This window comes from Dipodomys ordii, unplaced genomic scaffold, assembly GCF_000151885.1.
Source record: "Dipodomys ordii isolate 6190 unplaced genomic scaffold, Dord_2.0 Scaffold8, whole genome shotgun sequence".
NCBI classification, from domain to species: domain Eukaryota; kingdom Metazoa; phylum Chordata; class Mammalia; order Rodentia; family Heteromyidae; genus Dipodomys; species Dipodomys ordii.
Window position 1 is genome coordinate 20,127,267 of NW_012267224.1, and position 22,118 is coordinate 20,149,384.

Consider the following 22,118-nt stretch of genomic DNA (forward strand, 5'->3'; position numbering starts at 1 on the left):
TCACACTTCTTATATGGCCTTATTGGAAGTATTTTTCTTTTATCCCCCCAGAAGGGCTAAGTGTTACACCATTTGTAAACACAAGCATGACAGCTGTGGTGTGAAAGCATTTCCATGAGGCTTTTGAAAAGCTGCTCTTAATTCAAAGTTACCTAAAGCTAGGTAGATCTCATTGTGCTAGTGATCAATGGAGTCAATTAACTGATTATCTTCTTGTCCACTGTTCACCTTTCTACTCTATCTTGTAAACCTAGTGTCTATAATACAGTGTATTGACTTCTACCAGCACCAGTGTTTTTTGTTGTTGCCGTTTCCAGTGCTGAGGATCAAACTTCGAGCCTAGGAAATTTTTTACCTCTCAGCTACATCCTCAGCACAGCAATGCTTTCCTGTTAATGACATGCCAAAACTCAGCGAAGCTAAACTGTTGGTTTAGCCTACCTAGGACAAGACCCTAATTAAAGATTTTCATTTTTATTTCCCTTTCCACAAGCAAACCTCTACTTTTCTATCTAAACAGCAATTCTTTTTTTTTTTTGGGTCCGGTTGTGGGGCCTGAACTCTGGGCCTGGACGCTGTCCCTCAGCTCTTCAGCTCAAGGCTAGCGCTCTACCATTAGAGCCACAGCGCCACTTCCGGCTTTTGTCTTTTTGCTTATGTGGTGCTAAGGAATCGAACCCAGGGCCTCATGCATGCAAGGAAAGCGCTCTACCACTGAGCCACCTTCCCAGCCCTCTAAAGGGCAATTCTTTAAAACACAAATAATATAATAATAACTGCTCTCCACTGGATTTTTATGTTCAAACTAAAATGTTTGAACAGCACAAAACAGTGCTCGCCTTTCATATCAGGAATTGACTAGATTCTGAATGTTACAAGAAGACAAGTCTTCTGGTAGTTTAGAAGAATAAGAAGAAAAAAATCCCAATGGTATTATGCCATAGTCAATGTCAGACACTCTGCGGCCACTGTGCAATTACAGGAGAGATACCAGAAGGAGCAGGACAAGCTGAAGGAAGAGTGGGAGAAAGCCCAAAAGGAGGTGGAAGAGGAAGAGCGCAGATACTATGAGGAGGTAGGAAAACCCTAGGACTGTCACCTTGCCATGCCTTTTCTGTCTGTGCTGTGTGCGTGCGTATAGCTATGTCAGTGCATAGAGTCCCCCTCCTCCCCGCAATTGCTTTAAAAAAAAGCATATCATATAGGCTCTAAAAGACCACAGTAGCCTCAAAATATAAGTTGGGGTAAGATGTGTTGACCGATAGTCAAAAAAACAATGAAATTATATCTAGTCTCCAGTCATAGTCTGGTTCTTGATCTGCCTAAGAGAGAAGACATCAAAGAATCAATTCATTTGCTTATGTGTATATTTTTTTTGTAGCAAGTCCATTTGATAATGAGCCAATTTTATAGGATGTTTGATTTCAAGGACAAATGAATATCTCCTTGTTACAGACTGCATTCATTATGTAGCATCAAGGAGATTCATATAGGGTAATTTTATTTTGCTTCTTTACATTTTTAAATGAATAAACCAACCACATTAGAAAATTTGCAGTGAACTACATTTTATGTGTATTATCTAAGCTTTGTTTATGATCAGTGTTGTGAATTTCACCTTCAAAAATAATTTTGTGCATAGTCAGATCCCCAATAGCATTTTCAATTGGGTTTCTTGGGTTGCACTAATCCAGACTTTATTTCTCTAAACTCAGTGCTAACTGCTAACTTATTGCGCATAGCGAGTGCTACATGATTTGTAGTCTTTGAGAAAATAAGGACTTAAACACTCTGCTTGTTGATACATGACAAATTTTGCTGCTTTTTCCCCCCTGAATTTCCTTCCTGAATTTTTTCTCTTAACAAATACAACTTCCTACCTTTCACTGATTCCGTGCCTTCCCCTTAGGAGCGTAAGATAATTGAAGACACTGTGGTTCCATTTACTATATCTTCAAGTTCTGCAGACCAGCTGTCTACATCTTCCTCTGTAACCGAAGGTGGAGGGACAATGGTGAGACCACACTGGCTCAAAACCACCTGCGACACAATTAAACCTAAAGAGAAGTATTAAAACCACAAAGTTAGCTTCGCCATAAAAACCCCAGCAGCTTAACCATGACTAGTTATTCCTCTGAATCCAGTCACATTCTACATGGCCATCACACCCATTAGTATTGTCACAGCCAGGACCAAATCATAGACTCCCTACCTGAGAAGCAGTAGAATCATCATACTGTCAGACCTACTCGCTCAGGCTAGCAAGATCTCAAGTAGATACATATTCTTCAAGGTCCTTCTCCCTGCCCAGCTCCTGGATCTCTCATTCCTTCATCAGACAATGCTGGGGATTGCTTTGTCGTCTATGACAGCAACAGAGATGACCAAAATATGCCTTCCACCATCCTCCCTAACTGTGTCCTCTATAAAAGACTACAGGTCGCAGTATCAGCTCCCAAGCCTGTGCTGCGGACCTGGCCAGTCAGTGTAGCAACCTTCTCAATAAAGTTGCTTCTAAAAAAAAAAAAAAAAAAGACTCCACAAGAAATTCACTGTTGTCTCTGGGGGCTGGAAGGAGCTTAGAAAGCCTAGTCTACCACCATATTGTCTAAGAAGGTCATGGAGATACTGGACAATTGTGCATAATCTGCAAAAAATGAAACACCCAGACACTACAAAGTCACTTATCCTGAAATAAGCAGTCCCATGGCTTCATTTTGAAAAGGGGTTTTCTAACCAATTCTAACAAATTCAATGCTTGAGAGCTCCAGACACAACATAGATTCTAAATGGTTAGAAGTCACTGGAAACAGCTCACTTGGATGACTTGTTTCTACATGATAGGAAATGATTGAAAAATAACTAGTGGGGCTGGAGGGTGGGTAGAAGGGTAGATGGATATGATAAATGCACTAGAGATGCCTGTATAGAAATATCACAGTGAGTTGCATCCATTTGTATCTTAACATATGTTAATAATTTTTTTTTAAATTGGAGGCAGATAAAAGTGTGGTGCTTCAAAAATAAATTTTAAAAAAGGAAAAGATGTTTCAAGCATCCCTATGGCAAGAGGTAAATGTGTGTCCAGAGTGTTTAAAACATATATTCATTACTACCCTTGTGTTTCCCCCATTAGAACAAGATGGACTTGGAAAACTGTCAAGAAGAAGAAAAAGAGAGAAGTCAGAAGAAAGCCTTCCAGGGAGCTGACAATGACATATTGCTCAAGACCGAGGAGAGCGGTGCCCTGCAGGAGGAGGGCAGGTAGGAGCTGTACCAGGCTGTCTGAGAGAATTCTCCAAGCCTAGCTCTGCCCATGCTCTCCCAAGAAGCAGACGCATTGTGAATGCAAATCATATTCAGCTTTGAAATGATGGTTCCAGTAATACATTACATATTGCTTGAACATATTGTAATAGCTCTCAAGTCAGTGTCCTTATGCTCTTGAATATAAATAGCCTTATTTTGAAATAGGCAACACTTCTTTTTTTTAAATAAGGAGGAACGGTATAGATCATCAGAGGAGGTTATTGTCAATTCCAAGCCCTGTGCCTAAATATCAGTTACTAGAAATGACGAAGGCAGCTGAGGGGAGAGAGATTGATTGAAAAGATGCCCTGGTCCCCTCCTACTGTGGTTCTACTGTGCGCTGGAATTTGGCTGCTAGTATCCCCCTTTGGTGCATAGCTGATGGGTGTAGCTATGGGTGGTGATGGAGTTATTGATGCTTAATCATATCTGACCTGGAAGGGACCTGAAGAAAACCCAGTGTCCTTGATGAGACAGATGTTTACCCCTGAGGTCTGAGATAGCTAGATATCAGCAAGTATGCATGAATCCATGTGCATGTACGGTATCCCAGAGGGACCTGAAGACATAAGAGACTATGAAAATGGCATTTCAAACACTGGCCCATGTGAAATACTATCTGGGAGCTGAGCTCTCCTGGTGAGGTTTTGCTCCCAGAATTCTGTGCTTGTCAGTTACAATTTTAGGAGCAAAGAGCCTGTGGCTAGGGCCTGTGTTGTCTTTGGATGAGTACCTTTGCTTCCAGCTAAAACAGAGTAAAGACTTTCTAGACTTTGAATGATGCCAAAAGACATTTTTATGTGCATTTTTGCTAGTTCTTCAGACAAGGATACAATATGAATGTTTGCTAGACTCCTCCTGCCTCATCACCAGAAACTTCCTCATCTGCTTCCACTCTCCTTTCCCAACACACAAAAGCCACTGAGAGGCCCACAAATGACCACGGGCTACAAAGGCACTATGTGGCCCCAATTGATTTCCACAATTCCTTTTGTGAGAATCGGACAGCTTCCCATTTGCTCTGGCGTCCCCCGCGATGAGGAGAATGGTGGGCAGTGAGAACAGAAGGGATTTTTTAAAATTCTTTTAGCTTCTTAAGTGAATTTTTTTAAGTGTAGTACTTTCTAATCTTTTAAATCTAGTTTAAAATTTTTTTTAAAAATAGAATAAAGGACAAGTCAGACTGTCATTTATCAGATTAGATTTGGTACTTCCAGACCTTAAGGAACTGGACCGGTGAGTTTAATCCAGTTGCTTTCCTCTTTGTGCTGAACTATGGATGTTTCTTTAACAGCCTGACTCCAGGGGCCCTGGCTCACTCTACAAACCCCATGTCAAAAGGAGTCCATGAAGACCTGGATGCGGAGGCCGGGACCCCACCCTGGGGGATGAACCCACAGCTAGCTCAGGGTAAGAGTGAGAAGAGGGTCCCACCTAGTATGAGCCACAACATTTAAATTATTAAAAGATTTTCCCCCCACACCCCACCCCACTGCCGCTAGGTACATACTCTGCATAGCAACGAGGTCCCGATGAGGCCTGAGCTGATATTGGCACTTAAAAAAAGATATAACTGTACAGAAAAAAAATTGATCTTCATAAACAGTGCATTTTAAGACTTCCACAAATTTCCCTCCCTTCTACCATTGGATCATCTAATCATCCCCTCACATAACTATGGAGAAGTGGAATCTGCACAGCTGAGTTGAGATTTGGGTGCTGGATGGCCAGGAAGGTGCGGACAGCTCAGCTCCCCATACCCCCTGGTTCACACCGGTGCCTCCTACTTGCCAGACTCACTCACTGTAGTAAAATTCAAATGCACTGGTATTCCTTACTGAACAACCAAAGGCTGCATGCCACTGATCTCTGGAATCGTTCCCGGAGAATGGGGTCTTCCTATGTCACAGCCATGGCTCAAGGCTCGTTCAGGCTGGTCCCTCATTGATTCTACAGTTCACACTGATGGATTGTTAGCAATTTCACTATTTTACTTACATTTGTAATTTTGTTTGTGTACTACGAAGGGACCTTTGAGAACACTGGCATCTGGTAGACACTTCTTGACTGAGTATAGAGAAATTATACGAAGAGGGAGGGTGAACTGAAAGGAAGAAGTGACCGTGATAAATGTGTGCATAGCCAAGAGAAATTTGACTGAGCAAATAGACCTATTTTTTTTTTTAGCGGTAGAGTTAACAAACTTTTCCATGTGTGTATTTATGTGAATTGATGATCACTTAAGAGCCTAGACAAGTGTGTGTGTGTGTGTGTGTGTGTGTGTGTGTGTGTGTGTGTGTGTGTGGAGAGCATCGCTCGGGTGCCCTAGGAGTCTAAACCATATCATAGTTGGTATGATCCATGAGTTAATGAAAGCAATGGGTATTTCTGTATGTAGAAATGATGTTCCAAGTTACAATTGGATCTGCCCACAGTACAATCGCATCCATGCAGGTTTGCTCTCTTCAATGCGTATGAAGCCAGTATCTTAAGTATCATCATTGTTACATCAGATATTATCAGTGAGGTGAAAGATTCTGGCTTCAGATCTCCTTGGCTTCCAGAATTAATTCACTCTCTGGGCCTCTCCAACCACCTTGTGCCCACAGCCCACAGGGAATTGCTGTAACCCGGCAGGCTTTAGCACTGTAAAGAAAGGTGACTTAACTAGAATTCTTTTCTTGATCTCAGGCCTGCCCCAGCATCCGCAGATATCCAGCCCACCAATGCACATGTCAGAAGATGTGAAACCAAAAACCCTCCCTCTGGATAAAAGCATTAACCATCAGGTTGAGTCTCCTGGTGAACGGCGGAAGTGAGTAGACAAATAAGATGCACATGGGCCTCCTTTATTTTTAAAAAAAATTGACATAGAAGGGGAAAATATGAAAATGTGTGAATGGCCAGTGGTTGGCAGCATTTGTGTTTTGTCTACACTTAATCTTATTGTCAAGGTAGCAAATATCTAGGAAAGGTTTGGAAGTACAAATTCACGCTGAATTTATCCATTTATCAAAGGCATATTCTTAACCCACAAATCTAAATATTGGAAAACACATCTCTTATATTTGTTACTTATTTGCATTAAATTGTCTTAGAGCTTGTAGTCACACGTTCTTTCAAAAAAAGATATTCTTAGTCTCTCCTAATCTTACCCATTTTTATTAAGCTAGCTACCCTAAGCTACATTTTAATTCTGTGAGACCTGTATTTTTACAATAGTAGTCTTTCCGCCTCCGAAGCATTTCGGTTTAATAGGCACTGTGTTAATGAGCTCACAAACATTTCAAGTATGAAACACTTATTAATGCTTAATTCATTTTATTGTTAATATTAGATATTATAAAAATAATGATATCGTTAGTGAAATGAAACAGATAGTATTAAATATTAGTTTGATGTTTGGTTGTTAGCATTCAATTATATGAAGTATTTCATACATTCACTCACTGAACCCTCCCAATAACTTTATGAGATTCTTTTCATTTTATGGTGATGAAATTTAGACACGTTAAACAATTTACCCAAAGCAACTGGCTGGCAAAGTGGTAGAGGAATTCACTCATCAGTTTACTGGAAGATCATATTTAAGCCAGAGGTATGCTGTAATCACCGTTCCAAGAATATAACATCCATTATGCTTTCACCCACCATCTACCTCGAGCCAGATGCCAGGATTCAGGTTTCTGCTCTGCCACTTGCCCACACAGACCTGTGGGCAGCTTCCTTCATAAACAGTGCCTTTCTCATAGGAGTTCAGGCCTAGCAAACAGCAAGCACTATGAAGCATAGCTTAGGTGGTGATGAAAACCTTTGTGATAGGGGAAAACATTCCATTTTCACCTCATTTTTCTTGTTAGGTTTTCTTTTTCCTCAATTCAATGTGTTAGGCCCGCTCACCTTAGTTTTATTTCTAGATGTCTAGGGTACCAGAATCAATAGAAGCAGAAAACACACTTTGATGTTATTATCTGTTATTATGATTTTAAACCTTTTTTAAAGCAACATTACTGACACTTGGGGGCGCTGTAGGAAAGTATGATGTTTTGGAAAGGTCAAGCCCTGTCTGGGGCCAGGGGTGCATGGGAAGGGGGGGCGGCCCACAGGGTGGCCAGGAGATGTGGTGAAGAATTATGTTGAAAGCAGGAGAGAGAGATATGTGCTTTCTTTATATCTGCATCGACACTCTGGTCTTCTCATTCTTTTCTGTTTTTCTCTTCTACCACTTTCTTTACAAATGAAGTCAACTTTTCAAAGCCTGAGCCCAGAACTGACAACCAGGCACCCACATGGCTCCCATGCTACCCGCTGCACCTGTACACCCGTGCTGGCAGCTTCTGCCTGGGGACCATTCTGATCTGTGGCTGCCTGAGGCATGCTGTAAACACGTCCAGCTAGCTGTGGTAGCACAGGCCTGTAACTCCAGCCATTAGGAGGTGAAGGCACAGGATCATAAGTTTGAGGCCAGCTGGACTACATAACTAGACACTCAAAAATTAAAAAAAAAAAAAAAGAAAACTTGAACATACCCTCTATCACATGAATCCAGGGAACTGCTTGACTGAAAAATACCTTCTTTAAAACGGGCCCTGTATTTCTGGCTCTGTGTTTTCCCCGTGACCCTACCTGCCTTTTTTTCTAACCAAGTCCATAATTTGTATCTACTCTGCATACAAAAGCAGCTCCATGAACATCAAAAAAAAAGGTGGTTTTTAAGTAAAGAAGAATTTAACAAGAAATAAAAATTAGAAAAAAAATCTTTTTTCTAATCAGCAACACCAGCATGCCTGCCTAGTTTTGATTTCATATTGTTGGTACTAGGCAGAATTACTATTTTTCTTCTTTAAAAAAATATATATATTAGCCAGTGCCCATGCTCAAGCTTGTAATGTTCACTACTCAGGAGGCAGACATCTGAGAATTGCAGTTGGATATCAGCCTGGGCAGAAAAATACACGAGATCCTATCTAGCGAAAATACCAGACTCAAATCATTGCTCAGATGGCAGAGTGCCAGCCATGAGCAAAAAAGCTGAACAAGAACATGAAGTTTAAAGTACTAAAGGAGGAGGATCGTGAGTTCCAGGCCAGCCTATACTGCCTATGAGACTGTGTCTCGAAAGAAAACAAAAATTAAGAACAAAATACTACTAGAAGACTCTGTGGTCTCTGATTGGAGGTCCTTTCTTTTTTAATCTAATGGAGTTGAACTTCTCTTAACTTGTCATAATTTGGGGCTCCTTTACCATGTTGCAGGAAAAGCCCTCGAGAGCACTTCCAGGCTGGGCCTCTTTCCCCCTGTTGTCCTACCCCTCCCGGACAGTCACCAAACAGGTACAAGAGGTCAGCACACCTTCCTGGGCTGATTTCTTCCATCTGCAGCTTGCCAAGTATCACCTCTTGGCATCATGACTTATGCCAAGCCTTAGCCATTTTGAGAGATCCATCCATCCACATTTCCGCCCTGCTCCCCCAAAGCAAAATGAAAGAAAACACCCCTCAGCCTGCAGTGGAAAAAAGCCAAGTGGGTAACGTGGGCACAGACATGGCCATAGTAGTTTAATTACATTGTGGGAAACTGCAGTCTAATAATAAGCCACCAGAGAGTTGCTGGTGGGCTTCTCCATGGGTGCCTTTCGGCGCCCTTCTGGGTAGGATGGGCTGTGGCTGCTTGAAAACCAGGCAGAAGCTATATGAAAGCCAACACTACTCTTCTCTCTGAACCAATTGGAGCTCTCTCATGATCACTTCTGGGCATTAGTTGGGCCCCATGATGTCCTTGAAAGCTGCCTGAATTTCCATCCACTGCAGAGACAAATGACTGAGTACTCAGGTTTTCATTTGATACAGGAATTTTATTTAACTACGAGATAAGAGGGAGATCGTCATGAACTGAGTTTGATTAGGACATCTCCCCCGCCCTCCCTTTATGGTCTTCCTTTCCGTGTTCTCTGTACCCTCTTGGCTTTCAAATAGTATTGCATGTTTAAATCCTGTCATTCCCAGAGCTTTTCAGACAATGAGGCATGGTTGCCATGCAGTCTTGGGTCTAGAAAGGCTGCCTGAAGGGCATAACCATCTGGTTCCAGATGTGTTACTGACCTTGGCCTCTTCCTGATACCTCTGCCTGTTACCCATTCTGTTCTATCACAATTGACTCTCTACTTATGAAGAAAAATCACTTTTTCCTTGATAAATGAAAAGAAATGCCCTAAAGCAACATGAGAACCTTAGTAAAACTAAACATGATTGTCTTTTAGGGCTTGTCATAAAAAATGCATAATCAAGCCAGTGCTGGTGGCTCATGCCTATAATCCTAGCTACTCAGGAGGCTGAGATCTGAGGATCACGGTTCAAAACCATCTTGGGCAGGAAAGTCCATGAGACTTATCTCCAATTAACCACCCCCCAAAAAAAACGAAAGTGGAGCTGTGGCTCAGAGTGGTAGAGCACCGGCCTTCAACACAAGAGCTCAGGGACACACAGCACCCAGGCCCTGAGTTCAAGCCTCCCAACTGACAAAAATAAATGGAAATAAAACGTATGATCAATATAGTGAATCATTCCAAAACTGCCACACAAACTTCTTGGAATAAATCACACACACACACACACACACACACACACATACACACTCAGATCCTGTACCACAGTGGAAGCCAATTGTATTCAATCTAGCCATTGATTGCAATTTATATATCTAATACCTTCTTTCCTATTCATTGTCAGCTGGTTCTCATTTCACTCGTGATAGAAGCATTGGAAGCGACCCTGTTTTCACTGTATATTTGTTATCGTAGAGTAAAATGGTGCGGTTATGTGTGTTTTGAAATGCAGGTCAATTAGTGGGAGAAAGCTGTGCTCTTCCTGTGGGCTGGCGTTAGGTAAAGGCGCGGCAATGACCATCGAGACCCTCAACCTCTATTTTCACATCCAGTGTTTCAGGGTACGTATGCATGTTGCTTCTCGCTAAGGATCATTTCATGTGGGTTATTTGTTGTTGTTATTTGGGGGGTTGTTGGTTTGTTTTTTGGCTCCTCCTGCACTGAGAAACACCTGGCAATGGAAGGCTTTTCTTTCTTATGTGGGAGATGTATGTGTGGCCATCCTTCAGGGTCAAGTTCTCCCATCCAGAGTCAGGTCAGAAGCACCAAAGCAGATGTCTGTAGTTCATCCTTACCGAGGTGCTCCTTTGCTAAAGAGTGCATACTCCCGCAGGGGGCTGAGAAAGGGACGCAGGGCGGATGATGCCTGCAAAGCTTTTAAGACCCAGCATGTGTGTTTGGAATTAACATCTTCGCTGTTTCTTAAACTCTTGGGTTGTCACATCGCAGGGGTTTTAGTCATTGGCCTATGGAAGGAAAAAAATGATCTCCCATTGTTAAGTGAGTGGTTCTAGCTATTTGCAAAATGTAGCTTCTGGAATGAATCTGTGTTCCGTCTCAGGTTGAGAGTCACTCACGCTGTGAGGCTGCCTGCTCTCCTACCCTGCCCCTGTCCCATGCCTTGGTTTCCCAGGTTCCTTTGGAACCTGCCATGGCCCTTAGGACTCTTGTGTAAGTCCCAGCTCCTCTCATAAACATGCAAGTCCATAGGGTGGAGCCACGCCACCCTTCTTGCTGGTCAGTTTCCTCTGTAGCCATCAGTAATAACTTTTAGATGCTTGAATTACTGAAAACACTGACAAGGAGGCTTGGGCTCTAGTACCGGCTCTGCGGATGAGCTAACCAGTTGATGAGCTAACCAATTTTACTTCATCTATGGTAAAATAGGTAAGTGGCACTTTGTCCTCATATTTTCTCCTTGTTTCACTCAGCGATACTTTTCAAACTAATATACATAGGACTCTGAAGCCAAGCCTTCTCTTTTTAAAAATTTATATTTTAATGATCTTTTAAGTAGTTGTACAAAGGGGTTTCAATTCAACATATCAATTGAAGCCAAACTTTCTGTCTCTGAGTAAGAGTCATTCATCTGCATAATGCTGAGCTCCTTTCTTTTTCCTCCTTGATTTTTTTTGTCCTCCTTGTTGGTGATCTCCTTGGCTATAAAGTAGGCTTGTAGGGCTGGGAATGTGACTTAGTGGTGGAGTGCTTGCCTACCATGCATGAAGCCCTAGATTTGATTCCTCAATACCACATAAACAGAAAAAGCCAGAAGTGGTGCTGTGGCTCAAGTGGTAGCGTGCTAGCCTTGAGCAAAAGAAGCTCAGGGACAGTGCCCAGGCTCTGAGTTCTAGGACTGGCAAAAAATAAAAAAAAATAAAAAACCAATAAAGTAAGCCTGCAGGGTTTTAAAATAAATTCTACTTTGTCCATAAGCTAAGAGATTGGTCAGTGAAGTTATCCTCAAACCTAATCCTATTCTCTGCCAGGAATCACATGAAAGCAAAACTCACCACACACTAAGCACAGTGGATAAGGCTGGTAATGTAATTTAGATGAAGTCCCTCTCTACCCCAGGTGGCCTAAGAGCCTGAGCCAAGGGTTCTCATGTAGAGGCTGGTGCTGGACCCACACCCTGTGCTACTTCCTTTGATGCAAACAGTAGCGTGTCTCCCACAGTCCCCTCTGTGCTCAGACCAACTTGGCTAAGTGGGTTTCCATTCCCAGGGGACTTGCTAGTCCAGGTATCTGCCGTTAAGGTGGAAATACAAAATAGAAGCACTTCTTCCTAAGTAATTCTCATCAGGAAGAACTTAGAAACCATGCTGGTAAGCCTCGAAAAGTTATTGAAAGTCAAGTTCCCATTGATCATCTATATTGCCTGCTGGGGTGGAATCTGTTTTAAACAATCCTTGATTGAGAACTAGTTGATCGAGTCTGGGGTCCATGCAAAACCACTGCCAGCATCTCACACACAAGACAGATCCACTAATGTGTCTGAACCAATATCCTCTGTGAAATGTAAAGTCGAGAATAAAAGTCTCACAGTACGTTTTCTTTTGGTTGTGAGTTGGATCTCGAGATGTCTGACACAACAAATGTGAAGATGGGAGGGCTGATGGTTGTGTTATTCCTGTAATCATGACAAACAAATCCCCACGCACCTTATAGCAGGTGTTCTTTTCCCCTCCTGCAGTGTGGAATTTGCAAAGGACAGCTTGGCGACGCAGTGAGTGGGACGGATGTGAGGATTCGAAATGGTCTTCTAAACTGCAACGACTGCTACCTGCGGTCCAGAAGTGAGTATGCGCTGCAGGCCCTGAGAGGAGTAGGTGTGCCCACATGCCTCCCACAGACCCAAGGGAAGGACCCAAAGATTCCCTCTACCAGAAAGGATATTTGTCATTTGTTCCATACTTGAAGTTACTGCTCATGTGGATAAATTCTCTGGATCCAGAAGTGTAGAAACACTACCTATAGGTAAAAACTGTTAGCGCCAGTGGCTCACATCTGTAATCCTAGCTACCCAGGAGGCTCAGAGATGAGGACTAACCAAGGTTTGAAGTCAGCCCAGGTAAGAAAGTCTGTGAGACTCAGATTCTCCAATCGATCACCAAGAAGCCAGAGAAGAACTATTGCTCAGGTGGTATCGCACAGTCTGAAGTGAAAGAGCTAAATTAAAGAACCTGGGTTACAAAGGAAAAAGAAAATAAGCACACACACACACACACACACACACGCACACACTTTGGCCAAATTTGAGACATCATCTGAATAATCACAAAGATCTTAGGGACACATGCAGGCCTGTCTTCAGAGGACCAGCCTTAAGGAGGTAATTAAATATTAAGAATGGCTCTTCACTATGTATCAAATGTAGCACCAACTCCTCTGTGTCTCCATGCCTACATTCATTACTTAATATAATTAAATAATGAAGTTAAAAATGTCTTGAACAACCAAATAATGGAGTCTACTTCTGTGGGATTCTGGCCTCCAATACCTTTGTATGTGATAAGATTTGAACAAATATTTGCCATCTTGGGAAATCACATCCTACTCCAGGATCTTCTCCCAAAGGTGGAAAGACATGTTCCTCTTCGGACCACCAGAGGGTGCTATTGCCCAAATGCTGTTTAGACCATCTGAAACTAGACTACGGTTTTTGCTTCAGCATCCTTCCCTCAGATTTTAGAATTCTTCTGGTAGATATGTTGGACACCAGGAAACCTTTTATTAAAAATTCATCAAGTAGCCAGGTGCCAGTGGCTCACACCTGTAATCCTAGCTATTCAGGAGGCTGAGGTCTGAGGTTCGCAGTTCAAAGCCAGCCTGGGCAAGGAAAGTCTGTGAGACTCATCTCCAGTTAACCACTGGAAAACCAAAAGTGGCGCTGTGGCTCAAGTGGTAGAGGGCTTGCCTTGAACTGAAGAGCTCAGGGACAAAGTCCAGGCCCAGAGATCAAGCTTCACAACACACCCACCCACACACACACACACACACACACAGGCACGCGCGCACGCACACGCATCAAGTAAAAATACTTAAAAATTAAAGCTGGGCACGATGGTGCCTGCCTATAATCTCAAAACTCAGGAGGATGAGACATGAGGATCTTAAATTTGAGGTCAGCTTGGACTCCAGAGCAAGATCCTGTCTCAAAAAATAGAGGAAAACATAGGCAGGTAGGTAGATAGGTAGGTAGGTAGGTAGATAAATAGATAGACAGGTAGAATAGATATATGTGACTATATCTATATATCATAGTGAAGAGTTAGACACTGAAATTCAAGCCTTTTTATTATTTCTCTGGTGACATGTATTTTACTGTCTTGTTACATGATTTCTAAATCTACATGGCTAAAATCTAAGAAGAAAAATTGAAATTAAGTAGTTTTTACTGCTATGATTTTCATAAATTTAGGGAAATATATGCCTGTTAATGAAATTATAGGACTTAAAAATCAAATAAAGCCTAAGTGATTTTGACCTAAGATACACATTTGACTTGAAGTCAAAACAGTTCCAACTTAGAGCAGCTATTTATATCATATATTTATATCATATATTTATATCATATTTATATTTATTTATATCATATATTATATATGACCCTTCCTTCCTTCCTTCCTCTCTCTCCTTCCTTCCTTCCTTCCTTTCTTTCTTTTCTTTCTTATTCTTTCTTTTTTTTCTTTCCTTCTTTCTTTCTTCCTTTCTTTCTTTCTTGTGCTGGTCCTGGGGCTTCAGTCCCTGAGCTTCTTTTGCTCTGGCCTAGCACTCCGCCATTTGAACCATAGCTTCACTTCTGGAGTTTTGGTAATTCATTAGAGATAAGAATCTCATGGACTTCCCTGAGTAATGATGATTACAGACATCAACCACTAGCTCCTACCATGATATTAATTTTTATGCCATGGATATTTTTTCTTTTTGATGGCACTGGAGTTTTAAGTTGGAGCTTTCCATTTGCTGGGTAGGCACTGTACTGCTTAGCCATCCTTCCAGCCTTTTTTGCTCTTATTATTTTTTAGATAGTGTCTCGCTTTTTGTCCTGGACAATGAGCCTCCTAATTTATGCTTCCTGACATAGCTGGGTTGACAGATGCGTGCTTCACCAGCCTTTTCTATTGGATTGGGTTTGCAAACAGTTTTTGCTTAGGTTGCCCTGGAACCACCATTCTTTCTCCCCCCACCTCCCTCAGAACTGGGGTGACCAGCATGAGCCATTGCACCTACCTGGTAGTTGTGATAAAGTCTTGGCAACGTTTTCTGCCAGGGCTGACCTTGAATGTCAACCCTCATGATCTCTACCTACCAAGTAGCTAGGATTACAAGCATGAGCCACCAGCTCTGGCTATCATGTATACATATCTACACTATGGTATAAACAGTATACTGTGTAAGTGGTAAGTATATTTACCCATACTTATGCAAATATGTATACACATGTATATATGCAAATATGTAAATGTAAGTGTGTATATTGCTTTGTTTTAAAAGTAGACCCTTTTCTCTCAGGTTTCAAAGTGATTTTTTTTTTTCCTATATGGTATACAAATGACGCCTTTTGCTCAGTCTGGGTAAGCTGGCTGAATGTAAATCAAGGAACCAGAAGAGGGCACTGTTAGGCCGAAAGATCTGAAGATTTGAGAAATAGTCCAAACTGGAGCGTCTTTCATGGAGTCCGGGAAGGGTGGTGATGTACAACAGACCCGAACCTGCGTCTCGGTGACAAAGACCTGCTTTTATCCAGCTTTTTTTTCCTACTGGGAAATTGGGTAGTTTGCTGTCATTTCCCCCCCCCCCAGAAATTAGGTTTTTTTGAATCTAGGATAAGAATGTTTCTCTTAACAGCTGCAAATATGAAGAACAATAACTGTTCTTACTGACAAATCACCACCAGTGGGGAGTTTCTCTAACAAGATGGAAAATAAGGCAGTCATTTAGAAGTAGATTACAGATTTTTTTGTTGAGTTTATATTTTAAATTCAGGAGAAAAATAAAAGTCCCATTGCCTGTCTGCCTACATATCTCTGAAGAGATTCAAAAACAAGCCACACAGGGATAAGGGGGGAAATGCAGTCCTAACACTCAACACATGTTCTATGAAAATGGGGAAATTGCAGGAGGGGTTAGGAGAAGGATGAAAGTGGTGGTATTGATCAGAATGCATTGTATTTATGAACTTATTTGTTGAATGGTAGCCCCTTTTTACTACTTAAAGGAAATAATTATAATTTAAAAATCCACCCCCCAAAAATAATAAGCCAACAGAACAAATATGTATAAATGCTCTATAAGGTTCAGCAGCCTACCAAATTAAAAGTGAAATCTCTAGAGCTGGGAAGGTGGCTCAAATGTAGAGCACTTGCCTTGCATGCATGAGGACCTAGGATCGATTCCTCAGCACCTAAGCAGAAAAAAAAAAAGCCAGAAGTGGCACTGTGGCTCAAGTGGTAGAGCACTAGCCTTGAACTGAAGAGCTGAGGGACAGCGCCCAGGCACACTTTCAGGCCCCACAACTGGATCCCCCCCAAAAAAAGGTGAAATCTCCAATGTCATTGCTTCCTAATAACTTCTTGGGAACAAGATAGAAGGGGCATCTGGCTGTGGCACACGTGCTCACACGCAAGCACGTGTGTGCATGGTGCATGTACCTGGATAAGGGTTGGGTTTTAGTTCACAAAGGTGACAGTCCCTGGTATGGTGCCCTGTGCTTAGTTTTCATTGTTGTTGCTTTCCAGTTAGTAGATCTTAGTAGTTTAATACATCTTGGGAATGTTATCATTTTGCCACATTCTTGCTCTTCTGTGGATATTTTGGTGGTTTCCTTTTTCCGTATTATTTTTTAAATGTTCCGGTGAACAGCCGCATACACATTTTGATGAGTATGTAAAAGCACCCCCATCCGTAGCAAAGCTGAGTTCAAGGGCATATATAGGCTTTTGAAATTTTCAGTCATTATTGTTGAGAAGAAAATATATCCTCCCTGCAAAAATGTGTGAGAAAGCCCTTTCTTTCTCCATGATGTGGTGGCTCTGGATATCAGCATGTGCTTTTCTAAGAGCCAGGCGCTGCTGGATCACGCCTGTGATCCTAGCTACTCAGGCAGCTGAGATCTGAGGATCACAGTTCAAAGTCAGCCTTGGCAGGAAAGTCCATGAACTCTTATCTCCAATAAACTATTCCCAAAAAGGGAGAAATGATGCTGTGGCTCAAGTGGTAGAGTGCTAGCCTTAAGCACAAAGAAGCTCAGGGGCAGTGCCCAGGCCCTGAGTTCAAGCTCCAAGACTGACCAAAAATATATACATATATATACTGATGTGTTGTGTTTTTTTCATTAGTACTGGGCGGAAATTGTAGCCCCAGGGTAGACCACTTACCTAGCTTAGGTAAGTGACTGAGAAAAAGGAAATCTATTCCCCTAAGAGAAGGGGAGGAGAATGAGGGAGAAACCTTATTGCTTTGATCTGCATTTCTTTAATGAGTTTGAGCCTCTTCCCAGGTGTTTCTCTTATATTACCATTTGTCCCAGATCTGGATACCTGATCCTGTTGACATCTAATCTGTTTGCCTTTTCCAAAAATTTATGCAAGTTTCCCTTTGTTTTATTTGCTGCATGCTGCAATTATTATTAGTTTTTACTTTTGTGATTTATTCTCATACAAAAGATTTGCATTTGAGGTAAACTCTCCCTTTTTGGGTGGGGGGCTTTTTGAAGTCTAGGATCTGTAATTCACTTAGAAAGCCTTGATTCCAAAAGTATAAACAAACTTATCTAAAATTTCCCCTAAACTTAGTTTTTCTTTTTAATATGTAAATATGTCATCACCAGAAATGTATTTAGGGATAAAAATTAGGTACATGTCCAGTCCTACATTTTTTCCAGTTATCCAAATATGTAAATATCACTTAATGAATACTCCCTTGATATTTGCTAATTTAAAATGCTAACTTTTTCATAAATGAAGCAAAAAAAAAATATATATATAGTCTGTTTCTGGATATTTTATTATGTTTTATTAACCTATTTATTCTCCATTATTTAATGGTTTTAATTTTTGTACCTTGATAATATATTTTAATATTAGGTAATAAATGGCCACATTTTCTCCAGTGTTTTTTCAAATTTGTTTTTCTTTCTTGGCTTCCAAGAAAAAAATATACTTTAAAAATGACCAGAGAAGCTAATAATTTGGCTAGAATAGTATTAATATCCTTGAACTGGTTGCATATAGATAGCAGATGCAATAAAAGAATCAGAATGGAAAAGAAATAGCATGAAATCATTTTTCTTTCATTTTGGTTTTTCATTTTACATTGATCCAAGTTGAGGAGAAAGGAGATGGATTGATGTAAAGGGTGGTTTACATCAAAGGCATTGTACGTGAAACAAAACAGTTTCATTGTTGTAGAATAATAAAGCCTGAATATATAATCCTGTTTCCTCCAAGTAACTAGTCACATTTAAATGAAATTTTTCTCTGGGAGAGAAAAATAGCATTACAGCACATTAAAATGCAATTTCTAAAAGCCATGCAAACCATGTTTAAGTTGGTATGTAAATGGAAGTGGAAGTGTAAACAAATCACCTGTCAAGAGGCGGGCCGTCTTGAGGAGCTCCTGCCTTTTGTGCCTGGGTTTCTGATGCCTGGGCCTTTGTATGTATGTGGTGTTCTAGCCTGGAAATGCATTTACCACACTCTCTCCAAGGTCTTCTCCCTTGTTGTGATTGCCTCATCCCAACTCATATGAAGGAGCCTCATATAAAGGAGAAGTCTTGAGAAGAATTCAGCAGGAAATAGAAAACTTAAGTCTTTCTTGATAGAGTTGCCAAAGAAAAGATGATACCCAGTTAAGTTTTTTAAAAATTGGATTTTCAGATAAACAGTGAATTTGGTTTTTTTTGTTTTTGTTTTTTTGGTCCGGTCGTGGGGCCTGAGCTCTGGGCCTGGGCGCTGTCCCTCAGCTCTTCAGCTCAAGGCTAGCACTCTACCACTTGAGCCACAGCACCACTTCTGGCTTTTTTCTTTTTGCTTATGTGGTGCTGAGGAATCGAACCCAGGGCCTCAGGCATGCAAGGCAAGCGCTCTACCACTGAGCCACCTTCCCAGCCCCAACAGTGAATTTGTTATGCAACCATTTTTTAGTATCTGTATGTTCCAGATATTATAGACAGTGAGTTTAGCACAGATATATCACAAATGTCACATGGGATATACTTGTGCTAAATATCTGTGTATGTGTTATTTATCTAAAATGCAGATTTTACTCAGGGTTCTGAACTTTTGATTGTTAAATCTAGCAATTCTAATCCTCTAATTTCAATGGCTTTCTTCTTAGAAAAACTAAAATCTAAAGAAACAGAGAAAAAATTATTTTCTTGCTTACATATCCCCAGAGAGCAGTAGAAAGCTTGAGAGACATCATTTGCTTTAGGGGAGACTCGACTGCACCTGCACCACCCAGGGACCCTGTGGTAAGTGGGTCTGAAATGGAACACAGGAGTCCGCATTGCTAACAAACTCCAGTTATCCCTGCACTGCATGTCCTGAGATCATGCTTTGAAGAGCAGAATGGGACAAAGTTCCCCTCCCCAAAAGAAGAGATTTTAGCAGAGGCCATTGCTAACTTGGGAAGTTTTACAACATCTGAAGCAAAACAACAACAACATGTTGATGATCTAAACTCATTCACGCTTTCTTTTATCACAGGTGCTGGCCAACCTACAACATTGTGACCTGGTTCTCAAGCTTTGGGACCACTGACCATTTCTTTATTGGAGTGGCCCCTGCCAACTGCTTAAGAAAGGCCCAAGTTCAGGGGCATTCGTCTAACTTCGGAAAGGCTCCTCTACAAGATGCTATCTGTTCTTTGTATCACAGTGTGCTTTTCCTGTGGGGTTTTTTTGTTTGTTTTGTTTTGGGTTTTTTGTTGATTTATTTTTGCAGTTGCACAGTATATACAAAAGAATATGGAATTGTAATGATCCCGAATAGTTGAAAGGTGTTAGTATGGTCAAACAGGCTCATGGTTTCAAATATGTTATTCTCTTCTTTGGGAAATAGCTAAAGGATGCAATAAAAAAAACTGTTACATTTTAGTACTTGTAGAAAATAAAGACTTTATGTTTACAGAATTGAGCTGCAGAAAGTGCAAGCATGCCAATTTGAGACATGTGGTCTTCTCAGACAGGGGTATAAAATGAATGCATTTCAGAAAAAATTAAACATCACACTAAGCTCTTGTCTCTGAGCTATAACTTTGTTTTTAATACAAAGGCATTAGTCCTATAATATATACTGTAATCATCCTGAAAACATTTGTGTTGCTTACCTTTTGAGGTAGAAGGTATATTCCAATAAATTATTGTACTGTTAGTATTAGATTTTTGTGAACCTTGGAAGTCATGTCATTAACATAGGCTGGTCCAGCAAATAAAGATGAACCCTTGTAATATCATAGACAAATGCTCTGGGACATTGCTCAAGGGTAGAAAGAAACCAGCAGGAAATATTTCAATCATCATTTCAAAATTTATTAGCAAATCTAGAAGGAAGTTTAATCTCCAAGAGTGGTGGGTCAGTCAGTGAAAGGCACAGGCCCAGGTTGCTTGCTTTCCTCCAAGCACTAGATTAGGAATCCGGTAAGGGGCTTAATAGATGTATGGAATATGAGACATGGAGATAAGACCATCATGAGGAATGACCATTGTCTGCAAGTTCTCCTTGAAGACCTGAAGCCTGGGTATCCAAAGACAAGAATAAAGTCCATCCTAACAGAATCCAAATGGCAGGATGTGGAAAGCCCAGGATCCAACATGCACTCCGCAGGCACCTACAGCTTAGAGCGGGGGGCCCGGTCCACCATCTTTACTCCAGAATTTTGGACCTTGCTCTTGAAGTTGAGAAAGTCTAGTGGAGATCTGGTGTGATAAATTTCAGTTGGACAAGAAAGGAATTGAGTGACTACAAACCATCATAGTTTCCATCTCCAGGCTGTTTTGTGTTGGGTTTTTGTTTTGTTTTAAAGACTGGGAAAAGGGGAACTATTTATTCTGCCTTAAGATGATGGCAAATAAGTGAAGAAGGTATTTTGTGAGTAGAGACTATGGATGCACTCCTAACAGACTAATATAGGCATAAGAAGAGATTGAGTAGATGTGTTACTGTTGCGTAAGCAATAATTTTTTTCCCATGTCCTACGGAGTATGGCTAGCAACTATTTATTTCTATGCTAGACGGTTCTTTGCATGTGGGCTCCATATAGGTGCAGAAATTTCCTCAGCTATTGGGGGTATTTTACACAACTACTTTGTTCATTTGGATGAACTTGTTGTTGGACTGAAATTTACACATCCTTTCATTTTAAAAAAATGTGCCTTAGAAAATGCAAAGCTGTTGCACATATCGGTGAGTATGGATGCAGTACATTGGACAAAAATGCAGCCACCTCACCCCTTCTTCGTGGAGGTGTTTGCTGTTTTACAGGAAAAAAAAAAAGAAAAAGCCGAAAAAAAGGAAAAATTAAAAAAGAAAAAGAACCAAGTTTTGAAAACTGTACAGATTAAAATAGGTCCAATATTTTGATGAACCACCTGCATGTTTTATTAACTATTTTGATAATGCGATGTTTACACTTGGCATGATGATTAGTAGCGTACTTTAACCAGAAACGATGCACAAACACAGGTAGCCAGTCAGAAGGCATTTTTCTAGGATCCTTTTTACATGTGGAACTCCATCCATTGTGGAAGGAAGCTATGGACAGTGCATATTTCCTCTGGTTTCACAGAGCCATTTGTACGCATTTCTTAAGCTCAGACTCACTGTATGTGTATGGCAGCAAGCGTGAAGTCAGGAGAGATTTAAAACAAACCAAAACAACAACAACAAAACAAACCATCTCCAACTGCAGAACACACTTTCCATCAGGACCGATACTCACCAGCACCGAATCATCCTCCGATGTTTTCTAAATTCTAATTGCCAACTCTTTCTATTTCTATTCGATTTCTATTTCATTTGGAGCCGGTTACATGGCAGTTTCAGCAAACGGGAGCTTGTTTTTTCCATCACAGCACAATGAGTATGATCTATTTCTTTTCAAATAATCTTTGAGGTCCTGAGAAAGCTAAAATATATATATATATACTCATCTCTGTTCAGCTCTAATGTAAATGTGTTTGTTTAAAAAAAAAAAACCCAGACAAGGCGAGTGATTTATTGTTCCTGAGGAAGTTTATCTGATTTTGTTTTTCTCATACTCCAAAAGCTTGTCCTATCTCTTTCCTAAGGGGAAAAAAATGGGTGATTCTGTTTCTCACTAGCCAATTTTCATGACATTTCGTCCTTCTTTATAGGTAGTGTTATTAATGCGATACCTATTCTAGTTATCTATATACGGTTTAAGAGTTAACGAACTG

At 40.9% G+C, this 22,118-nt stretch overlaps 1 protein-coding gene across 5 annotated transcripts in view; it reads left to right on the forward strand.

The window, feature by feature from the left end:
• Limch1 (LIM and calponin homology domains 1) overlaps window positions 1-21,884 on the forward strand; it is a 308,334-nt gene extending 286,450 nt beyond the window's left edge. For all 5 annotated transcript variants that reach the window (XM_013009081.1, XM_013009082.1, XM_013009085.1 and 2 more), the window contains 8 exons: window positions 983-1,075; window positions 1,910-2,014; window positions 3,137-3,264; window positions 4,604-4,719; window positions 6,001-6,124; window positions 10,146-10,254; window positions 12,390-12,492; window positions 19,408-21,884. In XM_013009081.1, coding sequence (XP_012864535.1) covers window positions 983-1,075; window positions 1,910-2,014; window positions 3,137-3,264; window positions 4,604-4,719; window positions 6,001-6,124; window positions 10,146-10,254; window positions 12,390-12,492; window positions 19,408-19,433 — 804 coding nt within the window. In that variant the 3' untranslated portion in view covers window positions 19,434-21,884. The remainder of the gene's footprint in view (window positions 1-982; window positions 1,076-1,909; window positions 2,015-3,136; window positions 3,265-4,603; window positions 4,720-6,000; window positions 6,125-10,145; window positions 10,255-12,389; window positions 12,493-19,407) is intronic.
• The last annotated feature ends 234 nt before the right edge of the window (window positions 21,885-22,118 follow it).